Here is a 17146-nt window from a genome sequence, read left to right on the forward strand (position 1 = left end):
TGTAGAGACAGGGCCTTCGATTCGACAGAGACAAAAAATCATCACTCCTAGTTAATGGTTACTGGACAGCTAATGGCTTACTTTCATTCTCATTTTTTCTCTTTACAGTTTGTTCCTGAAGGCCTGTCTAAAACAGCATTGCAAACTTCAGTACCTATTTTTAGCATATATTTAAAATAGCCTTTTAATTCAATGGGAAGCTTCCATAATTGTGCTGGCATAGAACTTACTCATGGAAAGGATACAAAAAATAAAAGCAAAAAAGGAGCCCCTTAAAGGAAGCTCACCCCAATGTCATTACCCAACTTATTTGGTGGAAGAGTGGTCAGAGGAGTGTCTTTGTGAGATGAAACTTGGGGGAGAGGGAAAGGGGTCTATTGGAGACTATACCACATGGGGGTAATTTAATGCCTGTTATCTGTGGTTTAAAAACAAAAAAAGGAGAGAGCAATAACAAATGTGTAAACAACCCTTGTATATTAGATATGTCAATATATGCTGTTAATAAATATGAAAATATATATTTTTTTAAAGCTGTCTTCTCTGGATGCTCCACTAATATTTTTTTTTAAATCTAGGATAAATTTACAGCTCAAGAGACGTAGCAAATCAATAGTACAGGTGAGTTCTCTAGCAACAGGAGCCAAATTAAAGCTCTCAGAACTATACTTTCCTGCCATTTTAATTATGTTTTCATAAGGCTTTTAGGGTATCAGAGAGAATATGACATACTGGAGAGTTCAGATTTACCATAGGAGAAAAGCAGTAAGGGAAAAAAAGTGCCTCCCTCTTACTGGCTAATTGTTTCAGACCCATATGGTCCATCTCTAGCACAAATATATTTGGATTTGTTATTTTGCATGTGGATGTTGCACTAAAAGTTAACACACTCACATTCACACTTAAATTTGCTTTAACAGCATATCATTTTAGAAAATATGCAAATTTATTTTTTAAAGTGAAAAAGTAAGACAGCATGGCTCTTCCAGCAAGGGTTCTAATCAGTGGTGCTGGAACAATTTTTATAGTGGGGGGTGCTGAAGATAGAAACCGTGTATTTGGGTTGTTATTACCACTTCAAGCCAGTGGCTGCAGCAGCACCCCTAATTCCAACACCTATGGTTCTAATGCTGTATTATCAACCTGTTAAGAGAAGAAAAGGAAAGGCTATTACTGGGATACAGTCCAGTCAGCTTTTGCCAAAAATGTAGGTTTTATAAATAAAGCTTTACAAAATAAAATGCCAATGAAAATGTTTTCATTGTTTTTTCTTAAAATATTTGTGTTTGGATTTAAATCTTCACCAGCATTGTATCTGCATCTGAAAGTGTAATTGACTTTTTTTCTTATTTTGTATTCAAGCATTTTAGCATTGTATTAGAGCCTGAAAGTGCAATTGATTCATTTATTTTTATTATACAAATGGAGAGAAAGTGTAATAATTACTGAAACAACATAAAGAATAAAAAATGAATGAGAACTGTTTACATTTTCAGCTTTCTATGGTGTTATTTGTAAGATAAGACTTATTTTATATTCAGTATTTGAATTGGACAGTGACCTTTGAAAGAGGTTCTTTGAAGAGCTCCACATTCAAAGATAAAAACTTATCTCGATGCCAAGAGAGAAAAACTTGTACATCCCACTGCAGTGAAAGAAGCATGTGTGTGCACACAAATGTGCATGGATATAGATCATGTATATTTACACCTCCCCTACAGCAGTAATTCCCATCTGATTAAATACAGAAATAAGGAGTAAACTGCACTGATTATGCATCTTTGTTCTTCTCCATTGTGCCCATTACTCCTGACCTCCACACTGCCATCTTCAAGTAATCTTTCTTTTTCATCAATAATCCCTGCATTTCATTGCCTAAATTTGTGATTTTTCTTATGTTTGTCTAGTTATTTAGGGCCTGAACTTGTTCCCACCAAAATCAATACAAAACTCCCTTTTACTTCAGTGACAACAAGATTGATCCCTTACAATGTAAGCTTTGGGGTGGCAACATGTCTACAGTAGTCTATTTTTGTAAGGCACCATATACATTTATGACACTGTATAAATGTTGAGTAGTAACAATCCCTCTCCACTAGGACTTCCAAACCATCATCGTGTCATGACATAAAGCTGCAATATAACAACATATTCTGGGACCTATGAAAGTACATTGTGACTTCTATTTTAAATGTTTTCCCTGTAACACTAATGAAAGAAATGGGATTTTTCTTGCACAATTTAAGTTGTACCTAGCACTTGTTTTCAAATGTACAGTAAAAAGATGTAGAACCTAAGGGGGACGTATATATAAGGAAATGCTATTCTGGATTCCCTAAACTCAACTCCAAAAAAAGAAAATCATTCCGTTGCTAACTTACCACCCCTTCATAGGTAAGATCCCTCTCACTCACCCCATCACAAAAAATTACCCAACATGTGGCTTTCAAAACATACTATTGTAAATCAGTGTGTTTTTTATGTCACTCAACAAGTACCTCTCCAACAATGTAAAGGTACTGGACTCTGAAGGGAAAACCAATCCAGTCTTCCGGAAGGAAAAAATGGAGCCTCAGGATGGAACAAGAGCCATTATAAAGTGGGCAGTAGAAGATTCTACTGTATATCAGTCACAACACAAGCTGCATGCATTTACTTAACATCCAACAATTTTGATTACCACATAGAGATGCTGAACTGGTGTCTGGACATTTCCCTCTTTTGTTTTCCTGGGTTTCAGCAAGGTAACTTCTTACCATTAAAGATTGCCAATAAACCAGAATCCTCCTCCTGCCTTTTTTAAGCTTCTACAATTACCATTCAATTTCACAGTACTGTAAGTTGACTTCAACCCTTGCTTAGTTTTAAATTTATTTTGATGTATCAGGCCCACTGACTAACCACTTATATACTCGAATATCTGAAGCTTTAAACTGTGCCTATATGCTTTTTCCATTATGTTACCTACATAAGCACAACATTAGAAGCAAGTCTATTAATTCCTTTCTGAGATAGGAGAGATCTGGCAAATATCAGGTGGAGTTCATATTGGCCTTAGCAAGGCTAATCAATCCTGTGTGCATTCTGCCAGGACCTTCTTATATTGAACAAAACTGAAATAGGAGGTCTCTGAGGATTCCATAGTACATTTAGGACTACAAGGGTCATTATCCCTCTTTTGCAGATGGCAAACATCACTTCTGTTCTACTTCAATTAAACCTGAGAAGCCTTTTTGTTAAATGACTAAAACTTAAAAATTTTAATCGTTACAAAGCAGAGCAGTCCATTAATCAGGTCTTACGAACAGCACAGAAATGCAGAAAGTGCCATACATACAGGAAGAGATCAACGGTCCATCTAGTTAGGAATCCTCTCTCCAGCAGTGGCTGAAGCCACATGCTTCAAGGGAAGACCAAAAACTCTATAACATACCTGACCTGCTGTTCAAAATTATACCATGAGGGGAAAACTCCTTCCAGACCCCAGTTGGCAATTTATCTTATTCCCAAAAGACAGAAGATTGATAGGCTCTTGTAATTTTATTCTAGCCACTGCAGCGTAACTGAAAATGCTGTTCTTATTCATATCTATCTATCCTTCCACCCACCCACCCCCTTTTTTTTTGGTGTAACTAAGCCTCAGTAACATCTTGCAACAACAACATTCTTGGATTAATTGTATGCTGTTTAAAATACGAGTTTCTATCCCATTTAAATGTTTTACCTTTAGTTTTCATGTCTGCTTTTGTATTATAGGAAAGAACAAATGAAAGCACCAGATGGGCCTTCACCACACTATGCAGCATTTTATATCCATTGACCTTTCCAAACTAAGGCATTGATCCTGCAAGCTGTTCTGAGATGACAAGCCGCTCGCTGTTCTTCCACTGAGTCCTACGGACTTTAGGGAAGCTCTATGCAGACAAAGATTGGGCTGCATGGAACAGCCTGCAGAACTAAATAGCCTAATCTTTTAATATTTCTCTCATACCTCAACAGGATATCATACAGCCAATATTATGATACTTAGCTCGCTGATTTTAAGCTGAGTGTATTTACCCCATCACAATCACTTGACCTTTCACTCTTTTTGATAACTTCATTTGTTCAACTTCAGCATAAAATAACAAAGTCAATGTAGTCATTCTTTTTTATTTCAGTGGAGTCCGCCACACCAGTGGTACACTTCCACAGCTCTAGAAGCAAAGATAGAGTAACCTGATTTTACATTTTGGGTACAGGAAGAACAAATCAACATCACTTAATAGTAGGCCATAGAGTTAATTTGTGCAAGCACTGCTTCCAACCCGAACCTACTTGCTGATGAGGCAGATAGAATTGATTTTCTGTATATTTCCTTTGACCAAATATACATAAGAATAACCTTACAGAAAACAAATATACCTGCTCACTCACTGCTAAGGCTGGCACCACAAACTATTTTCAACTCTGAGTTGCAGGCATTGCTTATTGTTTTAATATATCCTAATTGTCCTACTATATCTTCAGGCTAAATATTTCTGAAATGCACCTACCCAAATAAGAAGGCAATAAAATAAGTACAATGGCAATAGCAGCTGTATTGTCCAAGCCAACTGGTTTAGAAGCAATACAATATACTGCCATTTACAAAACCAGAAGCAACTTTAGCACCTGGTCCATTACTGTAAAGATGATGAGGTTGGGCTTGTGAGCGGGAATGAAGGAAAACATCAGAGCATTCCACTCCTACTCTGTTAACTAACTTATGGAATAGTTCTGAAGTTGGTGTCACCGAAGAATTAACTTCTGTCCACTTTACAACAACAACAAAAAAAAAAAAATGAAAGGCACTGCAATAAAGGAGAACCAGGATAAAACAGTAGCTGCAGAATCAAGGACTAAGATTTTTTTTTTTTTTACTTCATTTCAGAGCTGGGACCAGATATTCAACTGACAACAAAGAAACAATTTAAATTACGAGGTTATAAAATTATAAAGGAAGAAGCAAATAAAAGATTAACCAAAAGGGAATTAGGATATGTTTAAGCAGCCCCATGCAATTAGTCCAAGCATACAACTCTGAACACTTAAATGGAGTGATTCCCAAATCAATAACTAAATAAAATTGAGTTCTTTGGGGCAGGTATTGTCTCTTATTTGTTTATATTTATTACATCTTGAACAATAAGGCTGAGGCCTCTAGGCACTATTGTGATACAAATAAATACATGTTTTATAACAAGATAGTTGCAAATAATTTTCTCCTTTATTTACCTGCCCAGATTGAGTTCAGGTCTCTAGGGTTTTCCTGTAAGACCAGACTATATACAGACTGGGAAGAGAGGGTCATTGCACTTCCTTTCCCTGAGCATAATAATATCACCATCAGCTACTGGAGGGGAAACAGAATCTTTCAGCCAAGTTGTATAGCAGGTAAATCAGCCTTCTGCAGTTCCACTTCTACTACAACAAACCCACCATCTTGTTTGTCTTTTATTATCATTTCTTTATTTTTCCTCTTTTTACATGCCTTACACATGTGTATAGTGTTTCCATGGACTACTGAGTACAGAAATCTTACTAATTAAACACATAAACTCAATTTCGGAAAATGCTGCCTTCTCCTGTGCATGCAGCACGTACCTTTATTTTACTTAGAAATTTAAATTGGTACAGTTACAGTGACTAGAAAAGTATAATGCACTGGTTATTTCTTGAAACAGGAAGATCCACTTTGTTTGACAATACTGTGAAGCCCTGATCTGGTCTCAGGCAATGCCCACCAAGTGTTAATGTAAACCAATGCAAAAGATAACCAGAGTAATAGCATAATTCAGAAGGAATATATGTCAAGGAGTCTAACTCTCAGTGAATGGATTATGGCAAATGTGGCTGGGTGAGTGATAAAGGGTACTTGCTTGCAAATTGTTTTCGCTCAGTTTCAGAGTAAAAGAGCAAACTGGAGTAGTACTTTTTTCTGAGAGATGGGGGGGGGGGGAGAGGAAGGAGCAATAAATAACTCAAGTTAAATAAATCTCAATCTCACCTGCAACATAAACTCCAGCTAAATACTCAGTAGAACCCAGACATTTTGAACCTTTTAATTACAGTTCCTTTAAACTCAGCTGGAGAGAAGCAGCCATCCAAATACAGCACAATAACTTAGCCCCTTCCTGCCTCATCCTGAACTGCTGATAGCCTACACCCCCAGAAAGTCTTCATCCTCCTAACCAATGGAAATCCTTTGCTGCAAATGAATGAGAAATTGTATGTATTTACATCAAATGAGTGTCTCCCAACTTGCAAAAATCATGTCCTTAAATTAGCATTTCTCAGTATTGCTAATTTCCACACTCCCACCCACTTTAGGATCCACTTTTGTCCATGCCTCTAGCAATATTTCACTGAGCTCAGTACAGGTGTAATATGCATCAGCTCCCATAGGGGAAGGGAAATGATAGACAAGAACCTATTCCGATACCTCAAAATTTAACTTTCAGATCCTCTGGCAATGTGCTCTGAGATCAGTGGAGAAGCAACATGCTCCATCTCCTATAAAAGTGGAGGGGGAGGAAGATAATACTTTGAACTATAAACACTTGCCTCATAGTCCACTGTCTTTCCCATCTGGTACAAACTATCTCAGGACTCATTCCTGATCTTCTTTCTGGCAAGATATTATAAATGCAGGAGTAACAGATTTTCACTTATTCCATCCCTTAAACCTAGAAAAATATCTCTTATTGTAGAAGGATATGGCAAGCACTATATATAGCAATAGTGAAAAACTGATAATTAAAAGCCAAGGTCCTGCAGGGCCTCACTTATTATTTGCAAATCAAAGATATTATATTAGAAATTAACATTACTTACTTACTTTATGATAAAGTATATGATGCTGAATAGGTCTGTTCCCGGATTCTTCCTGCAGCTGTATGGTGAGATGTGTTGGATGCTAATTCTTGCTTTCTGAAACAAAATCAACTAGTAAATAATCCTGCACTGGCAGAGAAGGGTGAACAAAATCTTTTAACAGGGCTCATTCATTTCTTACTTCTGTGAAACCATATTGGTGTATTTAATATACCAGTTTCTCAGTTTGATCCATTAAAACTGGATTTTTCAAAGGGGGGCAGATGCCTCAAGGACTAGGAATGACTTTAGGAGGCTTTCACATACAGATTACTGGTTCAAATGCAAATCAGGATTTTAATTGCTAAAAATTTCATTCCTGTTTGTTACCTCCATGAAATGAATTTCTAGTCTCAATCTACTTTCTAGTGGATACATTTCTATGTAACAAACCAGAATCATAACTGGCCCTTTTAGTGGCAGTCTCAACATAGAAGTCTAAGACTGAATTGGTACTGCATTTCACGATTAAGACATACTGAGGGAAGGGAGGAAACCTTGCACTACCACTAATCCACTTGTAACCTCTGTAAATGCATATGAGGTTGTTCATTTTCAATACCAATTCCATTTTAGGCCTCTACTGAAACTATCAATAGGGGGACCAATTGTCATGCTGAGTTGAGAAATGGGGACTCCACTGGAAACTGTCCTGAGTCTAAACATTAATTTTACATCTCTCTGTCCCCTCTGTAAATTTTTTTGCCCTACTTCCTGAAACTGGATCCATGTGACTGAACGTTTGTCCAAGTCCCGTGAGGATTTGCTTGTGGGATTGGGGTCTATGTCATTAAAATCTTGGGCCACATATAAACTAACTTAAAAAACACTCTCCCTTTTTAAAAACACTCTCCCTTTTTTAAAAAGTGATGATACATGTAGTTTTAACTGTATAATTGTCTTTGAAAATGTTACTTGAGAAATGTTAAATAGGATCTTATTCCTCAAGCATAGAATTAACATTTACCAGTACAGATAGATATTAGGAAGAAAAATCTAGAGCCCTATTCTACAAATTCTTGTAGACATGTGTAAGTTAACCCCCACATAAATACTCCAATAGAGCTCAGTATTGCTGCTCATGTGAATGGTTACATGTGTGATTAAGTGTTTGCAGGTTTTGGGCTTATGCCAGTTCTCATTCACAAGTATGAGGAAAACTGTTAGGTGCAGGATATTAAGATGAATGAAGAATATCAGTTTCATATAGTTTTCTTATATTTGATTGCACAATGTCTCTGATAATAAAAGATAACTGTAAATGTTAACAGTAACACTGTAGTTCTGCATGGCTTAAATTAAATACAAGGTTGTTCACATGTGAAGATGGTCAGAAAAGTTAGGCTACAATACTGGAAAAAATTCTGTCAGGATAAACCCTGAGCTGGCACAGGACCCAGTGAAATCAATCGGCCTTTGTGCTAGTGTACAGATTTGAGCGTGCTGAAGCAGAAGGGCCTTACTGGCAAAAACATCTCCTCCTTAATTATCTGATTCCTTTGTCTGTCAAATATCAGCACATACATTAAAGAAAAATACAGGTTTATTGTCCTGTTTTTCTTTTTAGAACCAATACAACTAATAAAGAGCAATATATATGTTAGATGATGCTTGAGACAGAATAGAAAATTGTCAGTTAAATTCTGCTAATGCATTCTTTATTAATAGGGATAATGCCGGGGCAGAGAGTGTTGTATGTAAATGAATATTTAGATCTTATGCTAAATTTGCAGTACTTGGCAGTTAGAAAAATCCATCTTTTTATTTGTAAACTAGATCCAATGACAGAAAGTATACAGAATCCCATAACATAATTTACCACAGGAAAATGTCACTGATTGTTTTTCTAGATCAGAACAATTTCAGTATTAGTCCTTTCTGCTTACTCATAGCAGAATACGACCAATTGCTATTATATCAAGTAAAAGTGTCTCAGAAAGACTATGCTCATTCTGCTTACTATGGCAATAATAGCAACCTCATCTCTGCTCAGACCCAGAAACAAGAACTTTATTTTTAAGCCAATCTACTAGTTGCTTTTGATGCTAAAATCTAATTACTTTCACAAGACACTTTAAAACAGTTACTGTATTCAGTTTAGTTGAACCAATAATTTATAATTAATATATTGCAAAAGTTCAGCCTCTTCTTCCATTTGCAGAAAACCTGCAAGTGGATCATTTTCTTCAGATATATTAAATACTCCCAGTCTCAAGTGCTCAAAAAAATCATAATTTAGACACTCCCCCATTTAATGACTTTAACTTAAATCATTTTTAATATTGTTATTTAATAGATGTTAGGTCTTTTTATTTGCTTTCTTTGTTTGAGCCATTGAGGTTCACCTTTTCCAACTTTTTCCTCTACAATCATAGATGCTTAAAAAAAACCCTCCATGAAACCTGAGATTCCTACACCTGAAGGACCTGGGTCTTTAAGAAAAAACATCAAATATCACAAGACTTGTGATTAAATTACAAGAACTGGTAATACAAGTTTGCAAATTTTTTCACTGTAAAGTGATCATGATTTATAAACAGATCACTGAGAGTACCTGATTGTGGTTAGTTGGGACAAGCAACATGTTTCTGTTTCCCAAACAAATGAACATACAAGTATTTGTGAAGTGCATACCTGTGAGTGTAAATATAAAATTCAGTTTCTCTGGCTACATATGCCTGAAACTTAGACACGGACCAAAAATGGGGCATGAACATGTCCAAACTGAATTTATTTAAAAATGTAGGGGACTATTCACAGGAATATTACTCAGTTTTAGTAAGAAGGCATTTCAGGGATCCAAAATAAGTACTTTCATATTAATTTGAATGTATGCAACATTTGATAAGTAACAATGGAAAAATGATACTAACTTTAAGACTGCTGAAGAGATTCTCTCCTCTACAAACACTTATTTGAAAATTTTCACTCCCCACTTAATTTCACAATTGGATTCACATGGGTGGAGCCTTGCACCTACCCACAGGTTCACTGAAGTCAGTTCAAGTTCAGCATGCACTGAAAGGCTCCACCAACATGGATTTGGTTATAGGATGGGACCAAATTTTTTATTTCCCTGTCATCTGAATACTTTCACAATACTGATGAAGTATCCTTCACTCAGGCCTTTCTCTAGGATGCCCTTTCAAGACTCCGTAGTTTGCTTCCTAAGTCAATTGACAATGATTTTCCTTAGTTGAGTATGGGAAGTTCCAGAACGTTCTCTGAGTTATTGTCCAAAACCACAGCCCATGAAAACTCTTCAAAGTTTCAACGAATTTTTGACTAGTTGGAAAAAAAAAAATCCTGACATCTCAATGAAAGTTCCTCCTCAAATTTGAGAAAAATAAGAGTTTCACAATTCAGACACCCTGCTGCCCCATTTTTCAACCATGTCTGCCTGAGTGTCAGCAACAGCACCAGCGATGGAAGCCCAGCCTCCCAGCCCAGCCAAGAAGAGCTGCCTGCTGGAAAAAGCTGTTGTATCTTTGTAAGGGCTGCGGTGCTGCTTGTTTTAAGATAGAACATGGCTGTTCGGGAACCTGAGCTCGGCTCGGCGTGGGAGGCATCTCCCACGGTAAGGAAGAGACCTAGGCTACTCAGCTCATGAGTGTCACGCAGTCCGAGAGCCACCCAACCTCTGAGGTGGCCCGACCCGGCTGCGATTTCGATAGCTCAGTGCATGTTGAAACCTGCCTTCTCCATGGAGCCGCCTCCCACTGGGATGGGTCTGTCAGCTCCAGAAGGGGCACCCCAACATAGGGATCAGGATGGAGCGGTGCCTACTGGGACCTGTCGCCTCCATGGAGTCACCGGCTGCTAGCACTGAGGTGAAGCAGACCGCGCTGCGGCCTGCCGCAGCCACACCAATACAAGAAGCGGCGCGCACGCGCACTCAGAGCCCCACCAGGAAAAGGGAGGTAACCTTGAAAGACCGCTCCAACCCCCCTGAAGGGTCCTCTTAGTTGTCTTCTGTAAGCCCCACCCACTGCAGGTGGAGTCACAGAGGTCCCGCCCTCTGACTCATTTCATTAGCTGGAGTCAGTATCACTCAATCCCGACAGCCGTTCCGAGAATCTAACGGCGTGTTTTGACCCGCTCTCCCTGGAAGCCACACCTCCAGGTGGCACAGCGATTTACCGGCAAGGCTGTCAATCCTAGATCTCCTGGACTGTGACTGGCTGAGTCCGGCTTGTGGGCGGGTAATTGGGGGACAGCGGTGTTTACTGTGCGGGAGGTGGGGAGGGTGTTGAGAAAGAGGTATCATCCGTGTTCTGGACCCGGACCACTGCCTAGGCCCTTGGGGGCTACTAGCACCATGGGGCTCCGGAGGAAGAACAAGAGCCCGCCCGTGCTAAGCCATGAATTCGTGATCCAGAACCATGCGGACGCCGTGTCCTGCCTAGCTATGGGCCTCCTGCTGGGGCTTATGTTCGAGGTACGGGGGTTGGGGGCTTTGCCTGCGGCTGCCGAGCGGAGAATACCCGCTCCAGTCGAGCCGTGCCGGCACTTCCGAGCTGCCCCAGCCCTGCAGTTCTCCGGGCAGCGACCGAGCCTCCTCCCTACCCTCTCTCGCTAGTGGTCATGTCCCTGCTTCTCCAGCGCCTCACATTGTGACACACCCCGGCTCTTATCTCCCACACAGTGGGGCAGGCTGCCTCACTGTCATTGCTGTCGCCCCCCTCGCGGACCCTCCATGCTCGCTTGTTCTCTTCTGCTCCATCTGCCAGACCCCATATCATACGCCCTAATTGCATCTGACTCTCCTCCCCTAGTCCTCGCCCTGCCCTCCTGGATCCCCATTGCCACACACCTCCTTTCGCATCTGCTTCACCCGTATTCCTTCCCAACAAGCCCCTCATTCCCATCTATCTTCCTGGAGCCAAATCTGCCCTTTCTCTTAGGCTTGGTTTGTCCTTTTACTTTAACACTTTCCAGTGGTGGAAACAAGAATAAGGGTGCTATTGTAGACAGAGCTCCATGTGGACACTGGTGTTTTAACCACCATATTGTCTTGACCTGTTCTGAGCAGGGTTGGATGACATTGCAGTTAAAATGCAAGTGGCAGTCCACCTCTATTTTTGCTGCTTCTGTTGCTCTCACTGACTCAGGTCTACCAATGATGAGGAATCTGAGGAAAAATGCTAGTGTAGACACAGCCTTAGACTTGTCTCCAAATCCCTCCTCTCTTATGTATTTTAAAGTTCTGTTAATAAAGTTAGATTTCCTAATTAAACGAAGGTGTCACCCTTTCATCAGCTTCTTTTTGGTGCCTTGGTTGAATCTTCTAGGCTTTGTTCTCTGGAATAAAATTGTTGTGTCATGATGCTGTATGTGTACATTTGTGTCAGTCTAGAAGATGATTAGTTTGATTTTACTGCCTCTCTCAAGAATGGGACTACCCAATGAACCCAATGATAAGGCAGATTGTTTGCCTTTTGTTTGGGGTTTTATGGAGATAGATGAGAAGGGGAGTTGGTAGGACTGTGGAGGGACACATGGTTTTCCAAGCTGTGACAACTGATGTCTGGGAGAGGTGGTAAGTATCTTAACTGAAACAATCTCAACATTACTCATCACTTGAGCAGGATTTAAAATAAAACTACTTAAAGATGAGAAAACACTTTGAAGTACTTGGTTGAAAGGTACTTTATACTGCTAAGTAATATTATCTTTAAGGGTTTGTTCTTCTTTACTGCTGTGCTAGTCCTGTAGACTTCAGGGCATTATTATGATGGAAGAGGGTGGAGAATGGAGTCCTGATAATCAAATAATATCCCTCTAAAGGAATGACAGGTGCTGAGTTGGGTGATACTGTAGTCTGCTGCATCAGAAGTGGTACAAATTGAAGGGGATATATGATGCAGAACTTGAATGCTGGGATAGAAAGTGCAGTTGTGGAGAATCAGTACTTACAACAGGAGACTGGAGGTGGGGAAAGAGAAGGACAGTTAAGATGACAAACTTGGATTCCTCTATGAGGACTAATGTTTTTTTATTTTTAATGTGAATCCCAGTAATATGAGATAAAGTGGATGTATTGGTCAAAAGTTAGAATTCTAGATCACATAAATTAAAGCTCTGGGATCAAGGTGTGGGAGAGAGGGGAGAGGAGTTTTTTGTTTGGGTTTTTTAGTCTTAAGTACCAGTTTTAAATAGACTTTTTTTTTATCAGCCAAAAAGTAAACCACAGTTTGTGAAATTGTGCTTGTAAGTCCTTACTTGTTCAAATGCAATAAAGTCTTGTGTAAACACAAAAGTTTACAGATCTTGTAGCATTGACACAGTTATACTGATGTAGCTTATTCCTATACAAGAAGCAGAATAAGCAGTACAAGCACTTCTTCACCAGTATAATTGCATCAGTCGTGAGGTTAAACCAGTTTTAACTATATCAATAAAATATCACACCCCTGACTGACCTAGCTATACCAATACAAAACCTCTAAGTGTAGACCAGCTCTAAGTGTAGTTTGTGCTGGGAATAATCAACTGCATTCAGTGAACAATATTTTCTGATATGTCCTCCTGTCTGATGCAGAATAGTGGTATTGCCGTCAGTTCAAATTATACAAAATAGGCAAAGATACAATGATCCTATGTAGCAAGATAACTTTTACGTAGCAATGCAACTTTTGGGAAAGTTGATTGAGAAACCTGTAACTACTTGGTTCCTAATGACTATGAGCAAACATTATTATAAGATCCACTCTGGCCTTCATTTGGAGTGGGCTGTGCTTGTCAATGTCATGAAAGATCTGAAGGTTTCAGATCCGGGTCACTTGATTGTTCTGATGGTGCTTATACCTCAATGGTTGTTGATGAGATCGTTGTTTGAAAAATCTATTCATCCTGGAAAGTGAGAACCTGCCCTGATGAGTAAGAAAATATATGCTAACAATTTACTAATTTAATTTAAAATTAAAGCTTAAGTTTCTAGCCCTTATAATTCAGAAGATAGCATTCTTATTGTAGAACAGTAGTGTCATCTTCCTGACTTTGAAGATAGGCACTGCAGAATTAAATCAACAACATTTCCTCAATTCAGTTTCCTCAAATTCCTTCTCATACTTGTGCTGCTTCCCCAGGGATCTCCCTGCATAGGTGTCTTTAGAAAGCGTTTTGGTTTTGTTTTGTTTTGTTTTTGTTTTACAGGCAGTATTTCCTGTTATGGTCTCTGAATTTTGCATATATCTTCAAATGCCATGAAAAATAACTACTGTCTTCAGTCTCTCCAATAACATATAGAGCAGAAATAGATTGTATGGCACTTATTTAAAGCCCATTGATTGACTTTAAAAAAAAAACAAATAAACCTTAAATATTAATGACAGAACTGGAAGTGTGAGTTAGTCTAATCTCTCGTTGCTTGATCGACATGTGTTACTTAATACAATGATTGTGTTTTATAAGGATCAGAGAGGTAGCCGTGTTAGTCTGGATCTGTAAAAAGCAACAAAGAGTTCTATTGCACCTTATAGACTAACAGATGTATTGGAGCGTAAGCTTTCATGGGTGAATACCCACTTCATCAGATGCATGTAATGGAACTTTCCAGAGGCAGGTATAAATATACAGGCCAGAATCAGTCTGGAGATAATGAGGTTAGCTCAGTCAGGGAGGATGAGGCCCTCTTCTAGCAGCTGAGCTGTGAACACCAAGGTAGGATGGCTACCTTTACATCTGCTATTGTGTGACCAGGATGGTTGAAGTGTTCTCCTACAGGTTTGTGTATATTGCCATCCCTCATATCTGACTTGTGTCCATTTATCTTTTTACGTAGGGACTGCCCAGTTTGGCCGATGTACATAGCAGAGGGGCATTGCTGGCACATGATGACGTATATGACATTGGTGGACATGCAGGTCTGATCTGGTTAGCTCCCGTGATGGTGTTGCTGGTGTATATGTGGACAGAGTTGGCATTGAGGTGTGTTGCATGGATTGGTTCCTGAGTTAGAGTTGCTATGGTGCGGTGTGTGGTTGCTGTGAGAATATGCTTAAGGTTGGTTGGTTGTCTGTGGATGAGGACTGGCCTGCCTCCCAAGGTCTGTGAAAGCGAGGGATCATTGTCCAGGATGGGTTGTAGATCACTGATGATGTGTTGGAGAGGTTTAAGCTGAGGACTGTAGGTGATGGCCAGTGGAGTTCTGTTGGTTTCTTTCTTGGGCTTGTCTTGCATCAGGAGGCTTCTGAGTACATGTCTGGCTCTGTTGATTTGTTTCCTTATATCCTCGTGTGGGTATTGTAGTTTTGAGAATGCTTGGTGAAGATCTTGTAGGTGTTGGTCTCTGTCTGAGGAGTTGGAACAAATGCGATTGTACCTTAGTGTTTGGCTGTAGAAGATGGATCGTGTGGTGTGTTCGGGATGGAAGCTGGAGGCATGAAAGTAGGCATAGCGGTCGGTGGGTTTTCAGTATAGAGTGGTGTTAACGTGACCATCACTTATTTGTACTGTAGTGTCTGGGAAGTGGACCTCCCATGTAGGTTTGTCCAGGCTGAGGTTGATGGTAGGGTGGAAGCTGTTGAAATTGTGATGGAATTTTTCCAGAGTCTCCTTCCCATGGGTCCAGATGATGAAGATGTCATCAATGTAGCGTAGGTAGAGAAGAGGCGTGAGTGAACAAGAGCTGAGGAAGTGTTGTTCCAGGTCAGCCATAAAAATGTTGGCATATTGTAGGGCCATGAGGGTGCCCATAGCGGTACCACTGGTCCTGTAACTCAGGAACCAATCCATGCAACAAATCTTGATGCCAACTCTGTCCATATATTTACACCAGCAACACCATCACAGGACCTAACCAGATCAGCTACAACATCACCGGTTCATTCACCTGCATGTCCACCAATGTCATATACGTCATCATGTGCCAGCAATGCCCCTCTGCTATGTACATCGGCCAAACTGGACAGTCCCTACGTAAAAGGATAAATGGACACAAGTCAGATATGAGGGATGGCAATATACACAAACCTGTAGAACACTTCAACCTTCCTGGTCACACAATAGCAGATGTAAAGGTAGCCATCCTACAGCAAAAAAATTTCAGGACCAGACTTCAGAGAGAAACTGCTGAGCTTCAGTTCATTTGCAAATTTGACAGCATCAGCTCAGGATTAAACAAAGACTGTGAATGGCTAGCCAACTACAAAAGCAGTTTCTCCTCCCTTGGTGTTCACACCTCAACTCCTAGAGGAGGGCCTCATCCTCCCTGATTGAACTAACCTCGTTATCTCCAGACTGATTCTGGCCTGCATATTTATACCTGCCTCTGGAAATTTCCAATCATTGTATTGTGGTTGCTGCAAAAGTAAAATGTGTACTAGTATTTGCATTCTCAAGGAAACTTATCAAGCTGCATGCTTCTTATGTAATAGTAGATTAGGCTGCTGAAATGTTTATTGCAGGATAACTGTGAAAGGCCCATTTGTTTCTTGCCTCATTACATTTTATATTTACCTTTAATTGATTCAAATAACTGTTGAAGATGTGAAATCCATCCTGCTAATGAGAAGGAAATATGAGTTTTTTAGAAAACTGTTAGTTTGACCTGCTTGAGAATTTTTTGGCAGAGTCCTGACTGTCGTTTATAGTAACTCAGGTTTTGGATATTTGTGCTTCCTCTTTCCTATCTTTTGAAGGAATGGAGGGCCATTTTGTAAAGCTAATATTATATTAATGCTGCAAAGAGAAGTATTGTCATCTGCATGGTCTGTCAAAGCTAAGGCATTAAGACTGTAGTTGTAGAACTTGGATGCCTTCAAACTAAAGGATTTGCAACATACTGAGTGTACCAAATTTTCTTCCGTCAGAGTTAAAACTCATGTTCACATCCAGCACTTTTACAGGAAAATTAAGAGCATATTTCTCTATTACATCCCATGTAAAACCTATGTTAAAAATAGTAAGGATGCAAAGTCAAGCACTCAAGTTGGAAAATGCCAGAATTAAGGTTGCTCAGACAATGTACATATATATTATGATACAATCTTAAATTACATGACCATGTACTATTTTTTTAAATAAGACAGTTTCCTCGTTCATTGCACAGTGTGGACAGTGCTTGCTGAATGGTTACCTATTCAGTATTTCTCTTTGTTCTCATTATTTGGTGTATGTCTTCCATGCCATATTTACTGCACAGCAGGCAAACCCTGCACTCAATACAGAACTATTGATTTCCTCGTGGGTTTTTCTGTGGTACTGATCATGAAGCACTCAGCACCATAAACTTATCTTCATAACATATCTT

At 39.5% G+C, this 17146-nt stretch overlaps 2 protein-coding genes across 7 annotated transcripts in view; one reads left to right on the forward strand and one right to left on the reverse strand.

Annotated features, from left to right (window-relative positions):
* ZMYND8 (zinc finger MYND-type containing 8) overlaps positions 1-10763 on the reverse strand; it is a 133801-nt gene extending 123038 nt beyond the window's left edge. For 2 of the 5 annotated variants that reach the window (XM_050917267.1, XM_050917263.1), the window contains exons 1-2: positions 10591-10763; positions 6860-6951 (exon numbers count right to left, since the gene is read on the reverse strand). In XM_050917267.1, the coding sequence (XP_050773224.1) occupies positions 6860-6951; positions 10591-10599 (101 nt within the window). In that variant the 5' untranslated portion in view covers positions 10600-10763. Of the gene's footprint in view, positions 1-6855; positions 6952-9767; positions 10546-10586 lie in introns of those variants that run through there. The other 3 variants (XM_050917264.1, XM_050917265.1, XM_050917271.1) reach the window with 3 other exon arrangements.
* Positions 10764-11087: 324 nt separating this feature from the next.
* The window catches only part of LOC127030712 (translocating chain-associated membrane protein 1-like 1), a 51314-nt gene continuing 45255 nt past the window's right edge, over positions 11088-17146 (forward strand). The window contains exons 1-2 of one of the 2 annotated variants that reach the window (XM_050917436.1): positions 11234-11332; positions 14678-14759. In XM_050917436.1, the coding sequence (XP_050773393.1) occupies positions 14697-14759 (63 nt within the window). In that variant the 5' untranslated portion in view covers positions 11234-11332; positions 14678-14696. Of the gene's footprint in view, positions 11333-14677; positions 14760-17146 lie in introns of both variants that reach the window. The other variant, XM_050917435.1, reaches the window with a different exon arrangement.

Source organism: Gopherus flavomarginatus, chromosome 11 (genome assembly GCF_025201925.1).
Source record: "Gopherus flavomarginatus isolate rGopFla2 chromosome 11, rGopFla2.mat.asm, whole genome shotgun sequence".
Classification (NCBI taxonomy): Eukaryota; Metazoa; Chordata; order Testudines; family Testudinidae; genus Gopherus; species Gopherus flavomarginatus.